This window comes from Xiphophorus couchianus, chromosome 20 (assembly GCF_001444195.1).
Source record: "Xiphophorus couchianus chromosome 20, X_couchianus-1.0, whole genome shotgun sequence".
Lineage (NCBI taxonomy): Eukaryota > Metazoa > Chordata > Actinopteri > Cyprinodontiformes > Poeciliidae > Xiphophorus > Xiphophorus couchianus.
In genome coordinates, this window is record NC_040247.1 from 24,580,232 (window position 1) to 24,597,910 (window position 17,679).

The 17,679-nt window shown below is 45.8% G+C and overlaps 1 protein-coding gene across 2 annotated transcripts in view; it reads right to left on the bottom strand.

Moving 5' to 3' along the window:
- LOC114135878 (cadherin-4-like) overlaps window positions 1-17,679 on the bottom strand; it is a 314,131-nt gene that overhangs the window by 24,947 nt on the left and 271,505 nt on the right. For both annotated transcript variants that reach the window (XM_028003532.1, XM_028003533.1), the window contains exons 9-11: window positions 13,952-14,089; window positions 1,689-1,874; window positions 1,359-1,612 (exon numbers count right to left, since the gene is read on the bottom strand). In XM_028003532.1, coding sequence (XP_027859333.1) covers window positions 1,359-1,612; window positions 1,689-1,874; window positions 13,952-14,089 — 578 coding nt within the window. The remainder of the gene's footprint in view (window positions 1-1,358; window positions 1,613-1,688; window positions 1,875-13,951; window positions 14,090-17,679) is intronic.

Sequence of the window (17,679 nt, forward strand, 5' to 3'; positions counted from 1 at the left end):
GTGATCGCAGTCAGCATATTAGCTTCTACGCTAGTGCTTACAAAGAGGTGTACTCACTTCCACTTTGAGAGACTTTTTCTTTGTTCTTGTGACGCGGTCTGGCTCAATATGGACCCATCTTAAGGACCAGATTTCTGTCTGGACTTTGAATGATTTTTAATTCATTCTGGAAATGATCTAGTTTATTATTAGACCTTTATTTCACCAAATAAAACCCAGGGCCTCTTTCACAAAAGTGACCTGACTGAGAAAGGCAGCGACCCACGTCATAATGGATAAGTTATTACACAGCAATAACAAAATAACAAAAATAGACCTGTTAGCTGTCTTATAGTGACCAAGAGATCTGTCACCTAGGCATAAAGATGCACCAACATATTCTGAATTGACTTGATCGGAAAACTCTGTTACACTAGATTTTCACTACATGATAAAGGTTTTAATGACTGAGTTGCTGAAACTTGCAAGGAGATTTTGAGACATTATGATTATAGAAAATACAGAGAAAAATGTGGGTCAAACACAACTAATATAATGTTCAACCAAAATATCGCAATTCCATGTTTTCCTGACATTGTGGAGCTCTAACTTGGAGACATATGCAGTTGATTCAGGCTGCAGGAGAGTGCACGAAAGCAAGACTTCAACAGAAAACAGGAAGGCTGATGGTATTACAGTCAAGTTTCTTTGCTTAAGGTATTGCTAGCCTCAATAACCGCAAATACAGAATGCTAATGATGTGATCTGTACTAGCAGCCTGAAGGAACTCCCAATGGTGAATTTGTATTTTACAAGGCTTTACTTGGACTCAAGCTGACCTACATTTCTGCTACAGTTGCACTGAGAAATGTTTATCTTCATAGTTGTTTTTTTTCACACGACTTGGTGTTTCTTTCTGTCTCTTTTGCCCGGACAGAATTGGGTAAGTCCACTCTGTTCCGTCTCTTTGGAACTTACTACAAGAAACTTTGAGATTGACTGAATTAGTGCTTTAACATCCAAACTAAAAGTTCTTGAGGCAGATTCAGCGACGTAGCCTGTCATTTTCTTTTAACTGTGTAACTTTTTGTCTTGAATTAGTTGCTGCCTCTTGGTCAGGAGGACTCGATTGAAAATGAGGTTTTTAATCGCAATTAGCAATTTTGTCCTGGAAAAAATGAAAGCTAAACAGACAATTTAAAATGTCACCTTGTTTTTCTGTTTTTTGTTTTTGTCTGAAACGTCACATGCTTCTAAAAAGAAATTGCCGCTCACTGCAGGATGGCAGGAAAAAAAGTGTTTCAAATGTCCGTGGAGAAAATCAAAACCGGAAATTCAAAACGTGCAAAGATTAGTTGTTGTTTTTTCCAGAGCCATACCTGACGATCTGGTGGATGAAGTGGTCGGGGTCCTGAGCTGCGAACACCGTGAGCGTGGTCCCCGCCGGCACGCCCTCCTCGAAACGGATCGTCTTGGGGTTGACGGGGAAGACGGGCGGCTCGTTGACATCCTGGACAGAGATGGTGACCCCCGCCGTGGACTGAAGCGAGGACTGGATGCCGCTCGCCAGGTGGGCCTGATTGGACACCACCACCGTCAGCATGAAGGCGCGGTTCATCTCGAAATCCACCGGCTGCAACGTGATGGCACCAGGTGAGACGGTCGATAACGACGGGACAAATCGGAACTACATGCAGCTTTGGTTTTACCTTGACCACCGTGAGCATTCCCTCATTCGTGATGGGATTTGTGCGGACGGTGAAGTGTCCCGACGGGTCGCCGCTGACGATTCGATAGACAGCGTTCCAGTTGGGGCTGTGGGGCTGATCCCGGTCCACCACAGTCAGGTTGGTTACCACGACGTTCACCTTGTTCTCCGGCACCTGACCGGAAAACTGCACAGAGGAGGAGGGGAATGGACGGGCAGGAGAGAAAAACATTAAGACGATGTCGGCATAGAAGTTTGACCGTTTGCTAATAACTTGATTTATTGACTTTTGACTCATTCGCTTGCGCCGTCATCCATCTTTAGAGGATTTTACATAATTGCTCTCCACAGAAGCACGAACCCGAAGCGGTCGCAGCGCAAATCGGATATTAGAAACAAGGGGGGGAGGGGAAGAGAGGAAAACCCGGTGCATTTGTCCAAATGTGGATAATACAAAATGATATCTTCCATTATGCTAATGCGGCGCTTTATTCCGCACCATATCTGCTCAGATGCAACTCTTTAATTGAACAAATGGATTTTTCAATTAAGTGTTTACCCATTTAATTTGGATTTTGTGCATGAAGCAAATCCAGGTCTTAATAGGTAATTAGATAAGTGCTGTGATTAAGACAGCAGTCGGAATAATCTCTGGCTAATGATCTTCATTACATTGCAATCGTAGACAACTCTCCCATAAACTAGCTTGTGGAGGAAGCTCTGTGACAGCTGGAGAGCCCGAAGAGGAATTTACAGCACAGTGGGAAGCATTTATCTAGATGTGAAGGGACAGGCACTCAAAGGTAGACGCGTAAAGTTTAACCCCTCAATCCAGTTTTCCCATTGGACATTTTAACTGATTTTATTTAGCATTAGTGTGACTAAAGCCATGTTGTAACATGACTTCTTTTCCTCTCCCATTCTCCTGGTTAATTTAGTCCTTCTGCTTTAGCCTCCACAAACCGAACCGTTTGATTCGGATGTGCCGAGCCGGAAAACGTGCAGAAGATCGGCCTTTTGAGGACGGACGTTGCCGGGCTTTATTACAGACAGACGGACAAATTCACAAAGGCATTCGGGGCTGGCTAAACGTGTGCACAACCACTCAGGTTCTCAAACTTAAAGCAAACACGTATCCGCTCTAGAAATAACTACTGAGCAGAAAAACAAAAACAAATTGGCACTTTGGGGCCGACACACAGGGCCCGCATTTTAGCAAGGTAGATGCAAACACAATGCATTCTTTTAAATGGTGCCTGCTATTTGGTGGCAATTTTTAATGTAGAAAGAGAAGAAAATTAGAAAAAACAATCCAACCTGCTGCTTCATTAAAACTGGATGGAGATGCAACAGGAAATTGGTGAGTTGAGGATGGAGGAGCAAGAACAAAAACCAGCAACCTCTGTCAAAAAACCCTTTTATTTCCCTTTCTTATTTTGACAATGCATTTCAAATTAGCACTGTATATGTACATAACTTACATGTTTTGTAGTCTTTAACCCTCTCATGCATGAATTATGATCCTTTGTGTCAGAATTTTTTTTCCATTTTTTAAAATTCTTTTCTTAAGGCATAAAAAAGGTAGGAACATTTTTTTGTAAAAATAATTTATTTTTATGTGATCAATTGTAATTTTGTCCAAATACAAAGTTGTTATTTGAAAAATACTGTCATGATCTGTGTTTTTCCTTGTTTATTTAGAGTTTTCTGTGTCGTTAAGTCTCTTCGTTGTCCTGTCCTCCCCTTGATTGTTCCCAGGTGTGTCTCGTCTCTGTGATTACCCTCCCGTGTATTTAACTCCACCTGTGTTCCTTGTTCCTCGTCGGGTCCTCGTCAATGTTAGCTTCTGTGTCGTCAGTGTTTCCATGTGCCTGCTGTTCGTTGTTTGGACTAATTTTCATCATTAAATCTTCATATTCATCATACCTGGGTCTGCTGCCTCTGCCTCACCACCTCACACCGCACCGCTTCATGACAAATACATCAGTAGTATTGTTCCTTAGGGGTTATCTGATGTCACAATATTTTTTTTACTTGCAAGAGTCGTCTACAGTAGAAGGAGGGACCGGGTCGGTTCTCATGCTTTTTTGTCTGTCGGCCATATTGTATTTAACAAAAATAATTTCTTGCATTTGCAGCTGATGGCCAGTAGTTGATGGTATATTTTATGATTCATTATTGTCCACTTCAGTGGTCTGTGTGCATTTATAACATAAAAATCCACAGGAAGCACAAGAAAATGGCTTTTAGATAGCTGTCCACTGTAGTGACCACTATGCATGAAAGGGTTAATATTATAATGACCTAGAAAAAGTTTTGCTTAAAGTGATTTTGGCAAAAAAATAAAATAATAAATAAATAAATATCCCCACCCTTTTTTTTTTTCCAAAACGATGATTTATGTAAAAATTTGAAATACATACTTTTGGCAAACAAACAAAAAAAAAAGACTTGGGCCATTATTGCAGGAAGGTGACAATATTTTATCCTAAGTCAATGGTTTTTATTTTCAAATAAATCAGTGAGGAAACATCCAATTCATCGTTTACAAACTGTTTTAAAAATTTTAATTCAGTTTCAAATTGCTACTGTGATTCTTCTCTGGCAGCTTTTTGATGATTTGCAACGACCGTGAGGAAGGCTGCCAGCCAGGTCTGCCGGTAAAGTTGTTCCCTAGTGCTTCAAATGTTGCTGGAGCCTTCACCTCACCAGAACCTTCGACCCGATGAAGCCAGAAACCTTTGGATCGCCGTGGCGATGGGAAATGTTCTTCAGGTGACAGAAGCCCGACTTTATTATTGTCGGCGATAGGTCTGTAAAAGTTCAATAGCAACTCGTCAAGATTCCTCATTTTCAGCAGTTTTTTGATAAATTGTTTTTTAGATTTCATTGGATTTTCACATTTTCAACCCTTGTGCTTCGTTTTCTGCATTTGATTAGATTAGATTGGCTAAAAGCATTGTGTTTATCACCCTTCATAACACAATGACAAACAAGTAATAACACAACACTTTCAGACCAAAGCTGAAAGCATTTATCTTTTTCTTTTTTTTTGTCAAATTGGAAGTGATATATTAGCTCAGTTTACAAGCAGTGGAGTAATTTTGCCTAATTAACATGCATATACTTTCTCTTTGCTCCACCAGAAACCAATGAACTCTTCTTGCGTCTGTCAGAAAACAATAAAAAAAAATTAAAAATCACGCAACTGTTCCAGATTGCGTTGTTTGTGTGGGAAGCAAAAGCTAGTTACAGAAAATGACAATGTAGTGGAAAAAGCAAACAGAAACAGGGTTTTTATGAATTTTTACTCATTGCCATATCTGAGTCACACACCAGGATAACGTAAACCGGCCCTTTAATAACAACCTTGTTAGTTTGTTGAGCACAACGTTTTGCAAAGGTATTTGTTTGCTTTTTCCATTTTGTTACGTTACAAACACAAACTTTAATGTATTTTATTAGTATTTTATGTTAGCTCATAAATATAAAGTGGGAAGACAATTATACATTTTGCTCTTGCTTTCAGTAGAATCAGTAGAATCTGGGTGTAGTGATGGACTCGGACCCGAACCTTCAGAGACACATAAAGATAATTAGAAAGTCAGCCCTCTGCCACCGGAAGAACATTTCCAGGATTAAAGGACTGATGTCCCGGAAAGACCGGGGTTCTCTTTTCAAAACTAATATCACTTTTGGACAATGTTTACCACTCCACGCATCACACTGAAACAGCACTGCAAGTCTGCATTAGAGACCAGCTGCTGCATCCTATGAGCACAAAGGAGCATCATCACAGGTCCTTCCCGCCGTCAGCAGTTATTAGGCTGCATGGCTGTCTAAAAGAATAAGCTTTTCCTTCTAGTCCTTCTGTATTGCTTTGTAAAAAAAATGTGTACAAAAGCACAATTTGTGCAAACGAGTTTTGTTGTTTTTCTTTATCCTGTTAGATATGTGAATTACTTAGAATCAGAACGGTGTAGCTTTTCTTATTGTTTATTTTCCTTGTTTGGTTTAAGTTCTAAAAATCCTGACATTCTGTTCATTTCCATGTTCATCATTGTTAGAAGGTGCTGCCATATGAATTTGCAACTTTGTCTTTAGTTTCTCAGTTTGTTATTGCAGTCTGTTCTGTTCTGTGGGAGTTTGTTCTCTTCCATAAACGTTTGTGTTTTTCGTTTGGACTCTAGTTTCTCTGAGTCTGTGTTCGGCTCCTTTCGTGTTAATTAGTCTCTCTCTCTGCCTCAGGTTTCCCCGCTTGTGTTCTGTCGCAGCTGTTCCTTATCGCCTCCGATTACTTCCTCTGGTGCCCTTGTCATTTCTCCACCCCTGACTCAGCGTTTAAACTCTTCTTGTTTTTTTTACTATTTGTTTCTGGATTCTTTCATTACTCCGCCTGCGCTTCATGACCCGTGATTCTACTGCACGTTTTCGTACACGGCCCTGCACTTTGGTTCTTTCTTAAACCCTGACTTGACAATTATTATTGTTTACAGTTTATAGTTTGCTTGTTTTTTTTGCATTTGAGGCTTTTCACAGGTGTTTGTGCGCTTTCCATTTTCCCGCCACTCTGCTGCTGAGTCATCTAATTTCCACACGGCAGGACAGATAATGGAAGTGCTCCACTCTGATCTGTTCTTAACCTGATTTAAACATCTCCTCACATTTATCCCTGCACCGTCGGCTGTGTTCCTTGGTTTTGAAATGCCGTTTGTTCAGCATTATTCTCCAACAAACCTCCGATACCTTCAAAGGAAAATTGGATTTACACCGAAACTACAAGTAGATGAGCTCTGTTCAATGGTCAGGTGAAAGCCTCTGGTTACTCTGCATTTAAAATAAAAAAATCACACAACCTTTTTCTTCCACTGTAGAGTTAGCCTTTAGCTCTACCGGTGCACAACACGCTGGCAAAATGCAGGCGAGGATCCGAGTGTCCGACCCTGACACACACACTCGCTCGCTTTGCAGTAAGCACAGCGGCGCTTCTGTTTGAAATCTCTGACATCCAACTCGCGACGAGCGCCCACAAAGAGGACAGTAGTTCTAACGGACCTGTCAGCATTCGATTCTGCTTTATCACCCGGAAGGTAACAAAGAGTGAGGAAGAAAAAAAATAAAGCAAAGAGGGAAAGCGACAGATGCTCCCGTTCAAAAGCCTCCATGCAAACGTTTATGGAGAAAGCCCGGCCTCCGAATACTGCTTCCTCATCAGAACCAATCGCCGTCTTCTAGTAATTCTCGCCGCAAACGAAGCGCTGCTGGAGGAAAAGCAAGACGTGTCGGGGACGGAGGCAAACCGGGCAGAGGCTGAGCAAGCAGGCGGAACGCCGAGACGGAGGAGAAGAGCCCAACTTCATCAGCACCTTTAACTCCCCCTCCATATGTTGTGTTTTGCACAGTGTTCCTGAGGCGCAAGTATTGTTCTCAGCCATCCAGGATTTTCAGTGCATTCCCACATTTAATTGGCCTCGCCCAGAAAAAGCTAAGTTTGCTGCTTTTATGCCGAGAACACAAAATATATCTGCATACAGACTTTAAGAGTTTGGAGGCAATTGGAGACACAACACCCACAGAGTCCATTTCCACCTCTGGTAAAACGTGTGTACGAGATTCTCATAACCAAACGGTTGCCAAGGAGAGCCGATCTGAAGATTGTCAAGAGAAGTGGAGTTTTGATGACTACACTGAGCCCTCTGTGACAACTGAGGATGAAGAATCTGCATCTTCACATCCCAGACGAACCTCTTCTCTTTCCAGGGGATGAGGACGGCGAACTGCAGGAGGGTGATGGACTCCCAGCATGTGAAAGGTCTGACCTCGTGGAGGGGGTGTCAAGAAAATCCGAGCTCATCCCACTTCCCCATGCTGGAGATTTTAGTTTAACAGTAATAATAAATAAAGTTATCTTTAAAATGAATCACTCAAGTGACATCAGGGCCCAACAGTAGACTTAAGTGTCAATAAAGTTAGTTTAACAGTAATAATAAATAAAGTTATCTTTAAAATGAATCACTCAAGTGATATCAAGGCCCAACAGTAGACTTAAGTGTCAATAAAATAAATCTAGTTGTGTGTGTTGTTTTTGTCTCATGCAAACTTTGCTTTAATTCTACTTTTTTCTATCTAATCATAAGAAATCATAGTCAGTCAGAGAGATTCATGAAACAGGAAAAGCAGGTTTCCTGGAAAAAGAGGAAGTTTCCAGCCTGCAGATTTATAAAAATAGCTGAGACTATTTTAAAGCATGAAAGTTTTAAAAAATTAAATCTAAACATTTTGTCATGATCTGTGTTTTTCCTTGTTTATTTAGAGTTTTCTGTGTCGTTAAGTCTCTTCGTTGTCCTGTCCTCCCCTTGATTGTTCCCAGGTGTGTCTCGTCTCTGTGATTACCCTCCCGTGTATTTAACTCCACCTGTGTTCCTTGTTCGTCGTCGGGTCCTCGTCAATGTCTAGCCTTGTTGTCGTCAATGTTTAGTCTCTTCGTGTTCAGTGTGTGTTACTCCTGCTCGTTGTTTAGACTAAGTTATTTTCATTAAAACATCATATTCATCATACCTGGGTCCGCTGCATCTGCCTCACCACTCTCACCACCCGCATTTCCTGACAGAAGGACCCGACCAGACCGAACGGTGAGGCTCGCTATTATGGACCCAGCTGGAGTGAGGTTCCCTCCGAAAAAGCAGAGCGGACCGAGGCGGAGATCCAGCAGGGAGGACAGGGAGCTAGCTGAAGCTCTCGCCGACCTGCAGCGGGAGCTTTTCCGGGGAACAAGGCTGGTGTTAGCACCCCCCGGGTACGGCCCCCGTCGATTCCTTCGTCCGGGAAGCCAGCGACCTGAGCCGCCGGTGGAACCGGCCCCTCGTCGCTTTCCGGAAACACCTCCTCCGCCGTCTACCCGGAGACAGCGACGTGAGCCGCCGGTGGACCCGGCCCCTCGTTGCTTTCCGGGAACACCTCCTCCGCCGTCTACCCGGAGACAGCGACGTGAGCCGCCGGTGGACCCGGCCCCTCGTCGCTTTCCGGAAGCACCTCCTCCGCTGCGAGCTCGGAGACAGCGATGGGAGCCGCCGATGGACCCGGCCCCTCGTCGCTTTCCGGAGCCGCAGCCAGCCCCAAGGTTTCGCTCCGGCTCGCCTCCGCAGCCGGTCCCGAGGCTTCGCTCCGGCTCGCCTCCGCAGCCGGTTCCCAGGCTTCGTCCCGGCTCGCCTCCGCAGCCGGTTCCCAGGCTTCGTCCCGGCTCGCCGCCGCAGCCGGTTCCCAGGCTTCGTCCCGGCTCGCCGCCGCAGCCGGTTCCAAGGCTTCGCTGCGGCTCGCCCCCGCAGCCGTTTCCAAGGCTTCGCTGCGGCTCGCCCCCGGAGCCCGTTCCGAGGCTTCGCTGCGGCTCGCAGCCGCTTCCGAGGCTTCGCTGCGGCTCGCCCCCGCAGCCGTTTCCAAGGCTTCGCTGCGGCTCGCCCCCGGAGCCCGTTCCGAGGCTTCGCTGCGGCTCGCAGCCGCTTCCGAGGCTTCGCTGCGGCTCGCCCCCGCAGCCGCTTCCGAGGCTTCGCTGCGGTTCGCCCCCGCAGCCGGGACCGAGGCTCCGCTCCGGCTCACCTCCAGCCGGCGCACCCGAGGCAGAATCAGCCGGCGTTCCAGCCGGCGCACCGGAGGCAGAATCAGCCGGCGTTCCAGCCGGCGCACCCGAGGCCGAATCAGCCGGCGCACCCGAGGCCGAATCAGCCGGCGTTCCAGCCGGCGCACCCGAGGCCGAATCAGCCGGCGTTCCAGCCGGCGCACCCGAGGCCGAATCAGCCGGCGTTCCCTCCGAGACCCCGACTCCCGAGACCCCCTGTGTTCCGACCGAGACCCCCTGTGTTCCAACCGAGACCCTCTACGTTCCTTCCGGGACCCCGACTCCCTGTGTTCCTCCAGAGACTCCCTGCGTTCCTCCCGAGACCCCGACTCCCGAGACCCCCAGTGTTCCGACCGAGACTCCCTGCGTTCCTACCGAGACTCCCTGCGTTCCGACTCAGACTCCCAGCGTTCCACCCGAGACCCTGACCTCCAGCGTTCCACCCGAGACCCTGACCTCCAGCGTTCCACCCGAGACTCTGACCTCCAGCGTTCCACCCGAGACTCTGACCTCCAGCGTTCCACCCGAGACCCTGACCTCCAGCGTTCCTCCAGAGACCCTGACCTCCTGCGTTCCTCCAGAGACCCTGACCCTCTGCGTTCCTCCAGAGACCCTGACCCTCTGCGTTCCCTCCGAGACCCTGACCCTCTGCGTTCCCTCCGAGACCCTGACCCTCTGCGTTCCCTCCGAGACCCTGACCCCCGAGACCTTGACTCCCGAGACCCCGAGGACCAAGACCCCCTGCGTTCCTCACAAGACTCCCAGTGTTCCGACTCAGACCCCCGGCGTTCCCACCGAGACCCCCTGTGCTCCACCAGAGACCCTGCCTCGGGGGGCTCATCATCGCCACCTCCCGGGCCGCGGACAGCCGCTGGACCGCCTCCTGGGGTCCCGCCTCTGTGGTTCCCGCCTTCAGCGCCGCGGACGGCCGCCGGACCGCCTCCGTGGTTCCCGCCTCCAGCCCCGCGGACGGCCGCCGGACCGCCTCCGTGGTTTCCGCCTCCAGCGCCGCGGACGGCCGCCGGACCGCCTCCGTGGTTCCCGCCTCCAGCGCCGCGGACGGCCGCCGGACCGCCTCCGTGGTTCCCGCCTCCAGCGCCGCGGACGGCCGCCGGACCGCCTCCGTGGTTCCCGCCTCCAGCCCCGCGGACGGCCGCCGGACCGCCTCCGTGGTTCCCGCCTCCAGCCCCGCGGACGGCCGCCGGACCGCCTCCGTGGTTCCCGCCTCCAGCGCCGCGGACGGCCGCCGGACCGCCTCCGTGGTTCCCGCCTCCAGCGCCGCGGACGGCCGCCGGACCGCCTCTGTGGTTCCCGCCTCCAGCGCCGCGGACGGCCGCCGGACCGCCTCCGTGGTTCCCGCCTCCAGCGCTGCGGACGGCCGCCGGACCGCCTCCGTGGTTCCCGCCTCCAGCGCTGCGGACGGCCGCCAGACCACCTCCGTGGTTCCCGCCGCCGCGGACGACCGCCGGACCACCTCCGTGGTTCCCGCCTCCTTTGCCTCCGCCCACCCTGTGGGTAGTTTTTTGTTGTTTTTGGACTCTTGGCCCTTCTTGTTTTTCCGCCCACGATGGTGGGTTGTTTTTTTTTTTTTTTTTTTGTTGGTTTGGACTCTGGCCCGCCGTCCGGCACCCCTCCACCCACCCTTGCTGGGTTTTTTGGTTGTTTTTTTTTTCTTGGGCGTCTGGTAGCCGCCCTTGAGGGGGGGGTACTGTCATGATCTGTGTTTTTCCTTGTTTATTTAGAGTTTTCTGTGTCGTTAAGTCTCTTCGTTGTCCTGTCCTCCCCTTGATTGTTCCCAGGTGTGTCTCGTCTCTGTGATTACCCTCCCGTGTATTTAACTCCACCTGTGTTCCTTGTTCGTCGTCGGGTCCTCGTCAATGTCTAGCCTTGTTGTCGTCAATGTTTAGTCTCTTCGTGTTCAGTGTGTGTTACTCCTGCTCGTTGTTTAGACTAAGTTATTTTCATTAAAACATCATATTCATCATACCTGGGTCCGCTGCATCTGCCTCACCACTCTCACCACCCGCATTTCCTGACACATTTTGAGTAATTTGATAAGATTCAAAGTAAAATACTTATATTAATATTGATTTACTTGTAATAATACTTACACTTATATTTGTGAGAACACCTACAAGAAAAACAAGTAACTGTAACTTTGGTATCAAATAATTAGAATCATGGATTATTCTTGGTTTCTTTTCAGAAAACATCTGTAATAACTCACATTAAGATTATAATAAGAATAATTAATAAGTTATGGTTATAAAATTATAAATGAATGCTAAATCAGAGAAGCTAAAGAAAATAAATGTGATAAATGTGATTTTGACATTAAACTTGAAATGGTGTAAAAAGGTGTAACTGCAATTAAACATCACTGATATGTTGGAGGTAGATGGTAGGTGAAAGGTGACAGGAAGGGAAAAAGGGGAACTAACAGGAGAGCAGAGATGATCAATGCTTTATTTAGAAAATGTCGTGCAGGCAATGGACACAGGAGGTTGAGCAACCCTGAGACATTAGCACAGACATCAGGAAATGTCTGTAAGACAGTGATGGATATGAGATCATCTGTCTAAGCAGACAGCAGGCGCACCAGGGGGGTGGATAAACCCTATATAAGGTGGGTGCAAAAGAGGAACCTTTCGTTGGATCCTCCGGGCAGCTTTGAGCCAAGATCGAGATGGACAAAGAACTCTGCAGCTGAAGAAGAGCCGGGGCCACGGAGCCGGAGACTGTCCTGCACATGGAGACCAACCCGTCTGGCCCACAATCTGTGGCTTCGAATCGCACTTCTCTCATCGGCTGGGTTCTGACCCCAAAGACAAAGATGAAGACAAAGACAAGGAAGAAGAACTGGTGCCTTTTTTCCTGCCAGCACCAAGTCCTGTGTGACCTCACCATCCATGCGGAGAAGAAGTTCATCGGACCTACAGAGATCCCTGCCTTCGTCGATCAACTTCCTCCTCCTGCTGCCGCACCTTCTTCGTCGTCGTGCCAGGTCTGGGGTTCGAAACGCCAAACTCCGTCCGTCTCGCTCTAAGGTTCCTTTTTTAGTTCTCAGTGTCAGCAGTAGGGAAAGATAGACTAGATGATTGATTTTACTTATTTGATTATTTCTGCTACTGAATTAAGCTGTACTGACCCTTGCAAAACTGCCTTACTAATAAAATATTTAGCATAAAGAAAATCTAAAAGATGTTGTGGACATTCAGTTAATGAGTCGCCTTAAAGTTCTTTGATGGTTGTAAAATAGCTGTGATGTTTGATTCTGGAGAGGAAAAAGTGGAAAATGTTTTTAGGTTGCTGGTAGCCCATATGTAAAACATCATCCTTGGGACTCGCCCGAGTTACTAAAACCTACCTGGTTCAATAACAAATGCAAGTTGTAAAATAGAGAACGAGCGACCGTTAACAGGTGTGCTCTGTGAAACTAGTTGGCTGTAGGCTGCTCAGTCTGGCTAATTCACAGGGGGAAGAAGGGTGGGACACCTGGATGTAGGCCGTCGGATAACCAGGCGAATCGTTTCTCGAAACCAGCTTAAACAGAGTTTACTTCAGTTCTGGACAGGGTAAATCCCAGCAGATTTAGGAAACTCAACGGACCCGTTAGACGGAGAGCTGGTAGCACATCTCCCCTCTCAGAAGAGGAAGTACGAGAGTGAGAGAGTAGAGACAGAAAGGAGGGGGGGGGTGTTGCGCAACAACAAGATCAACACACATCTGTCGTATTTGAATGACGCGTATACTTTTGTCTTTCCGGTTTTGAGGAGTGGATAAGGTAAAATTGCTGCTGTGTCATTTCATATTTGGTGAAACAGAAGGTTGTGAATTATGAATTAATTTGACAAATTCAAAAAAAGTATAAATGACACAAGAAGAGCCGTATCGGTTTTATAGAAATTATTTCTGGTTGGAGGAAATATGAGACAAAAAAAAAAGCAAAAATAAAGAACTTAATTTTTTAAAATCACCAATTTTAAGAAGTAAATTTCCGCCAGCAAAATATTCAGAAATTCTGAGATTAATCTCATAAATTCTGTAGAAAAAAACTTAGATTATTGGAAAGTGGATTATTTTTATTTATTTATTTATTTATTTATTTATTTTACCTTCAAGCTCAGAAAATTTCCATTAGTGGATCATTTTAGACTTTTCAAACTCAGGAATGTCAAACTTTTTCCTGAAAAATTCTGAGATTAATCTCTTTCCTAGCAAATTTCTGACTTCAAAACTCAGTTTTTTGGCAGAAACTTCTTCTTCTTGTTTTAAATTTTCCACCTACAGCGGACGTCGTGTGTTGTCGTAAATCTGTTTTCTTGATCACAAAATGCCAGTTAAAATTATTTATTGAAATGCCATGTTCTTTGCTCATCTTTCTAACGTGCCAGTTGTTAAATTAATCAAGCTGCTTTGCTCTTCAAGCTGGCATAACAATTGCTAAGTGGAAAAGTTTCTGTTGAGAAAAAGGCAGCAGAATCCATCTGGCGACCCGCTGTGGAGGAAAAACCACCAAAGAACCCAGAAGGCACGAGGCAGCGTTTAGGCTGAACAAACGGAATAATTGTTAAACAGTGAACAAAAGTGAGAAAAAATAAAAACATTTTAAAAATCAATCTTTTCTCACATGTTTCGCAACGTTGACTTACCGTCCCGACGGTCAGTTCTGGTGGGTTGTCGTTGATGTCAGTGATGGATATGAGCGCCGTGGCCGTGTTGGAGAGCCCAAAGTTCAGATTGCCCTCCATGTCCGTGGCCTGGACGATAATGGTGTACTGTGACACTTTCTGTGAACAGAAACGGAGAGATCGTGCTCAGCGATCGGCTGATCCGGCAACAAATAGACAGCGGAGTACAAAAGGGGAAAAGCAAATGTCGTCCACGAGACGCTGATCTCCAAAAGACAAATGAACTGTTAATCTGCGAATCCAGCGTGACTCCCAGCCTGGGATTGCACGCAAGATAATCCTTCCATTCGTGAACCAGTCGTGAACCAGCCGCTCACTGGAACCGTTCGCCGCTCAATACCACACAGTAAACGGCGCAATAAACAAAGACAAACAGACACACAAAGTTTAAGAGAGGCAACAATGAGTTGGTTAACAAGCCCATTCGTTACTGTCGAAAAGTCTCGGCGTTCTGCTGCGGGAGCAGACCTGGGTCATCACTCACTCTAATGACGGTGCCGCCACTTTAAGATGCACAGGAAAAGCTTTGGCTAATGGAAGGAGGTGAAAGGGCTTTATTTAGTCCGGTGATTGTGAGGAGCAGCAGCGTGCCGCACTGAGGGACGCAGGCTAATGTCAAACTCATGTCAGCCGTTTCTGGCATTTATTGATAGAAATGACAGAGCATGACATCATTTATAATAAAAACAAAAAAAAAGGAAAAGAAAACAACTGCTAAATCCCTTTCATGAGGTGAATGTTTGTATATCAGCCAGTTTTTCACATCCTGCTTGTCACAAATGGGTTTTTTCCTTCAGGTATCAACATCAACCATGTGTCACGTTAAGCTCGCTGCAGTTCTCATTTGAAGCAGGAGATGTCACTACAGAGAATCTGCACTTACAAGTGATAGAAGAGGAAATATCTACAGGAAGCATTTTGCTGATATATGATACTTACTGAGCCCCTGAGATCCGATATTGATATCTTTATCGGTTCGCATGTTGAAAAACAATCCAGATCTGGTATTATGCTGAGCAGCGTTATGCTCAATTATTTATTTTAGATTATTTTTCAAAATTCCTAGTTGCACTTTCTGAACCAATTGAACGAAGGTCTGTTGCAGTTGTTTATCAGTTTCAGTTTCTTTATTATTTCTTTATTTTATCTTACATTCCTAACTGCGCTGACTGAACAAATTATAGTTGCCTTAATTTTATATGTTTGACTAGGCTTGTGAAGATATTGGTGTATTTAAGTGTGCTGCACGGGTGCAGAGTTGTCAAATAAATGAGCAATTCAGTACATTTCTGTCTGCGTTTCAAAAAAAAAGAAGAAGAAAAGTTTTTAAGTACATTTGGTATCAGCCGATACTAAACATCGGGTTTCTGGATGTGTATCGGAAGTGACTTCTTCTTCTGCCGTCACAAATAAGCAGAACTCGTAGCAGCAGCAGCAGAGTCTTCCTTCTGCACCGACGACTTTAACAACTGTGGTGAATACAGACGTGATCTTCCACCTGCTGTAACCGCTGCCCTCAGGTCATTCTCAAAAACATAATTACAGCCGCAGCCAGAGCAGCTCTCTTCCACGCAGACAGCGTCTCGCCATCGTCAGAGTGAGGGAGCGCAAGACTTTAGGGTTTGACGGACCTCACGTAAATGTTCCGGCAGCCGGTCATACGTATCAAGATTTTTCACGTTTCTCTAACCGAGAAGTTAAGAAAGTTGAATAATTTGGTGACGACAAATGACAGTTCAAACCGAGCAAGACTAGACCTTCGGAAATGTGTTTGGGTTGGTCAGTCTGCCTCTTTTCTCCTAGGACTAAATCTTAATTAGAAAAAAAAACAAAGGCCTTTCCAATGGGGTTTTTGTGGAGTCCAGTAAGCTCAAAATGGCCATTAACTAGTCAAATAGTAACACTCAAAGTTAATCATTTCAGAGATTTCCTGTTTTGCTCTTTGTTTTGTTCCTTCAATTTATAATCCAGAGATGCTACAAAATACAGCTCTGGGGAAAAAAAGAGAGACCACTTAAACTGATCAGTTTCTATGATTTTACTCTTTATAAGTAAATGTTTGAGTAAAATGAGCATTGTTCTTTTACTCTATGAACTACTGACAGCATGTCTCTGAAATTCCAAGCAAAAATTTAGTATTTATTCGCAGAAAATGAGAAATGGTCAAAATAATGAAAAAGATGCAACGCTTTCAGACCTCAAATAAAGCAAAGAAAACAAGTTTATGTTCATTTAGAAACAACAATACTGATGTTTTAACTCAGGAAGAGTTCAGAAATCAATATTTGGTGGAAAAACCAGAAAGTTTTCAATGGGGTTTTTTCCAGAGCTGTACACATGTGGATGAATAATAACAGGTTAATGGCAAGTAAACAAACTAGGCTGAGGTCTTTACCTGATGTGTCAAATAAATTACAGCCAACAGAAAAGTACAGAAATTTCTTTTCTGTTTTAGTTTGTAACCGAGATTGTCAAGAAGAAAATAATTCATTCTAATAAGAACAATTCGACGTTCTATATTCTTCTTCTGCCACAACTCTCAGTAGAGGCTTTTTTTGTCCTTTGTAGCGACATCTACTGTTCAAAATGAGAACTGCAGCGTGGCTGAAGATGGGAAAACAGAAAGGCAGAGAGTCCCAGCTGACGGGCTCTGTCCGTGGTGCTGAAAGTTCACGCTGTACTCAGATCCAACCACCCTCTCAGTCGGTGTGTGTGTGTGTGTGTGTGTGTGTGTGTGTGTGTGTGCTTCCACCCTGGCCGTATATAAGCCAGCCACAAACCCGCTTTGTGGGTTCATTTTATTCCCATAAATCCATATGGCTTCATTCTGCCAGAGAAGAGAGAGGGAGAGAAAGAGAGAGAGAATGGAAATCAAGGACGGCCCAACCATTCACTCCGTGGGACCTGCTCCTTTGTTCAAACATCTACAATGAATCTTACAGCGACGGTCTGAACGCCTGTTTGTTGCGGCGCCGGCTTCAGCACATTCATCCGCGCTCTCTAATGACTCGAAGTCCACTGGCTCTTGTGATTTCTTAAAGAAACAGGAACGAATCTGAACAGAGGCGTGGTGAGCCACAGATTCAGAAGATAACGCTTCCCATGTTTAGTCTTTTTCTTTTTCCCCCCCTTTCTTCTCCCTCTGGTTTATTGTGTTCTTTGGTTACACACATTCTGAGCTTCTTTCAATCTCCTCCCATGTTTTTTTGCTTTGTTTTTTTAATCTCATTCTGGCTGTTCATGTCATTTCTCAGCCCCTCTCTTTTCCTCTCTCCCTCTTTCTTTTTAAGACTAGAAGGAAGCGGCTGATTGGGAGATAAGTCCGGTCAAAGCCCGCGTTCGGCCGGGGCCGTTCTGCGTCTCTCCGAGTCATTATGAAGTGCGCCGACGTGTTAATTTGCACCAAACCAGTGCTATTAATGAAAACTCAATACTGGCTGCCCTTTATTAGATTCATAATGAAATATCAATACCATCTTGCCTCATCCAGGGCCTCGGTAAACAGACCCCCCGCCTTCCTCTGACTGAATGTGTCTCACTGCAGACTCTTTGAGATCCAGTCGCATTAATCGGGTCTTGAAATAGCAGCAGATGGTTATGAGAAGCTAACAGGATGGAGCTTTTTGACGGATGCGTCACATTCCTCAGGTCAGGCGACGAGAAGCTGAGCCGGTGGGGGGTTGGATGAT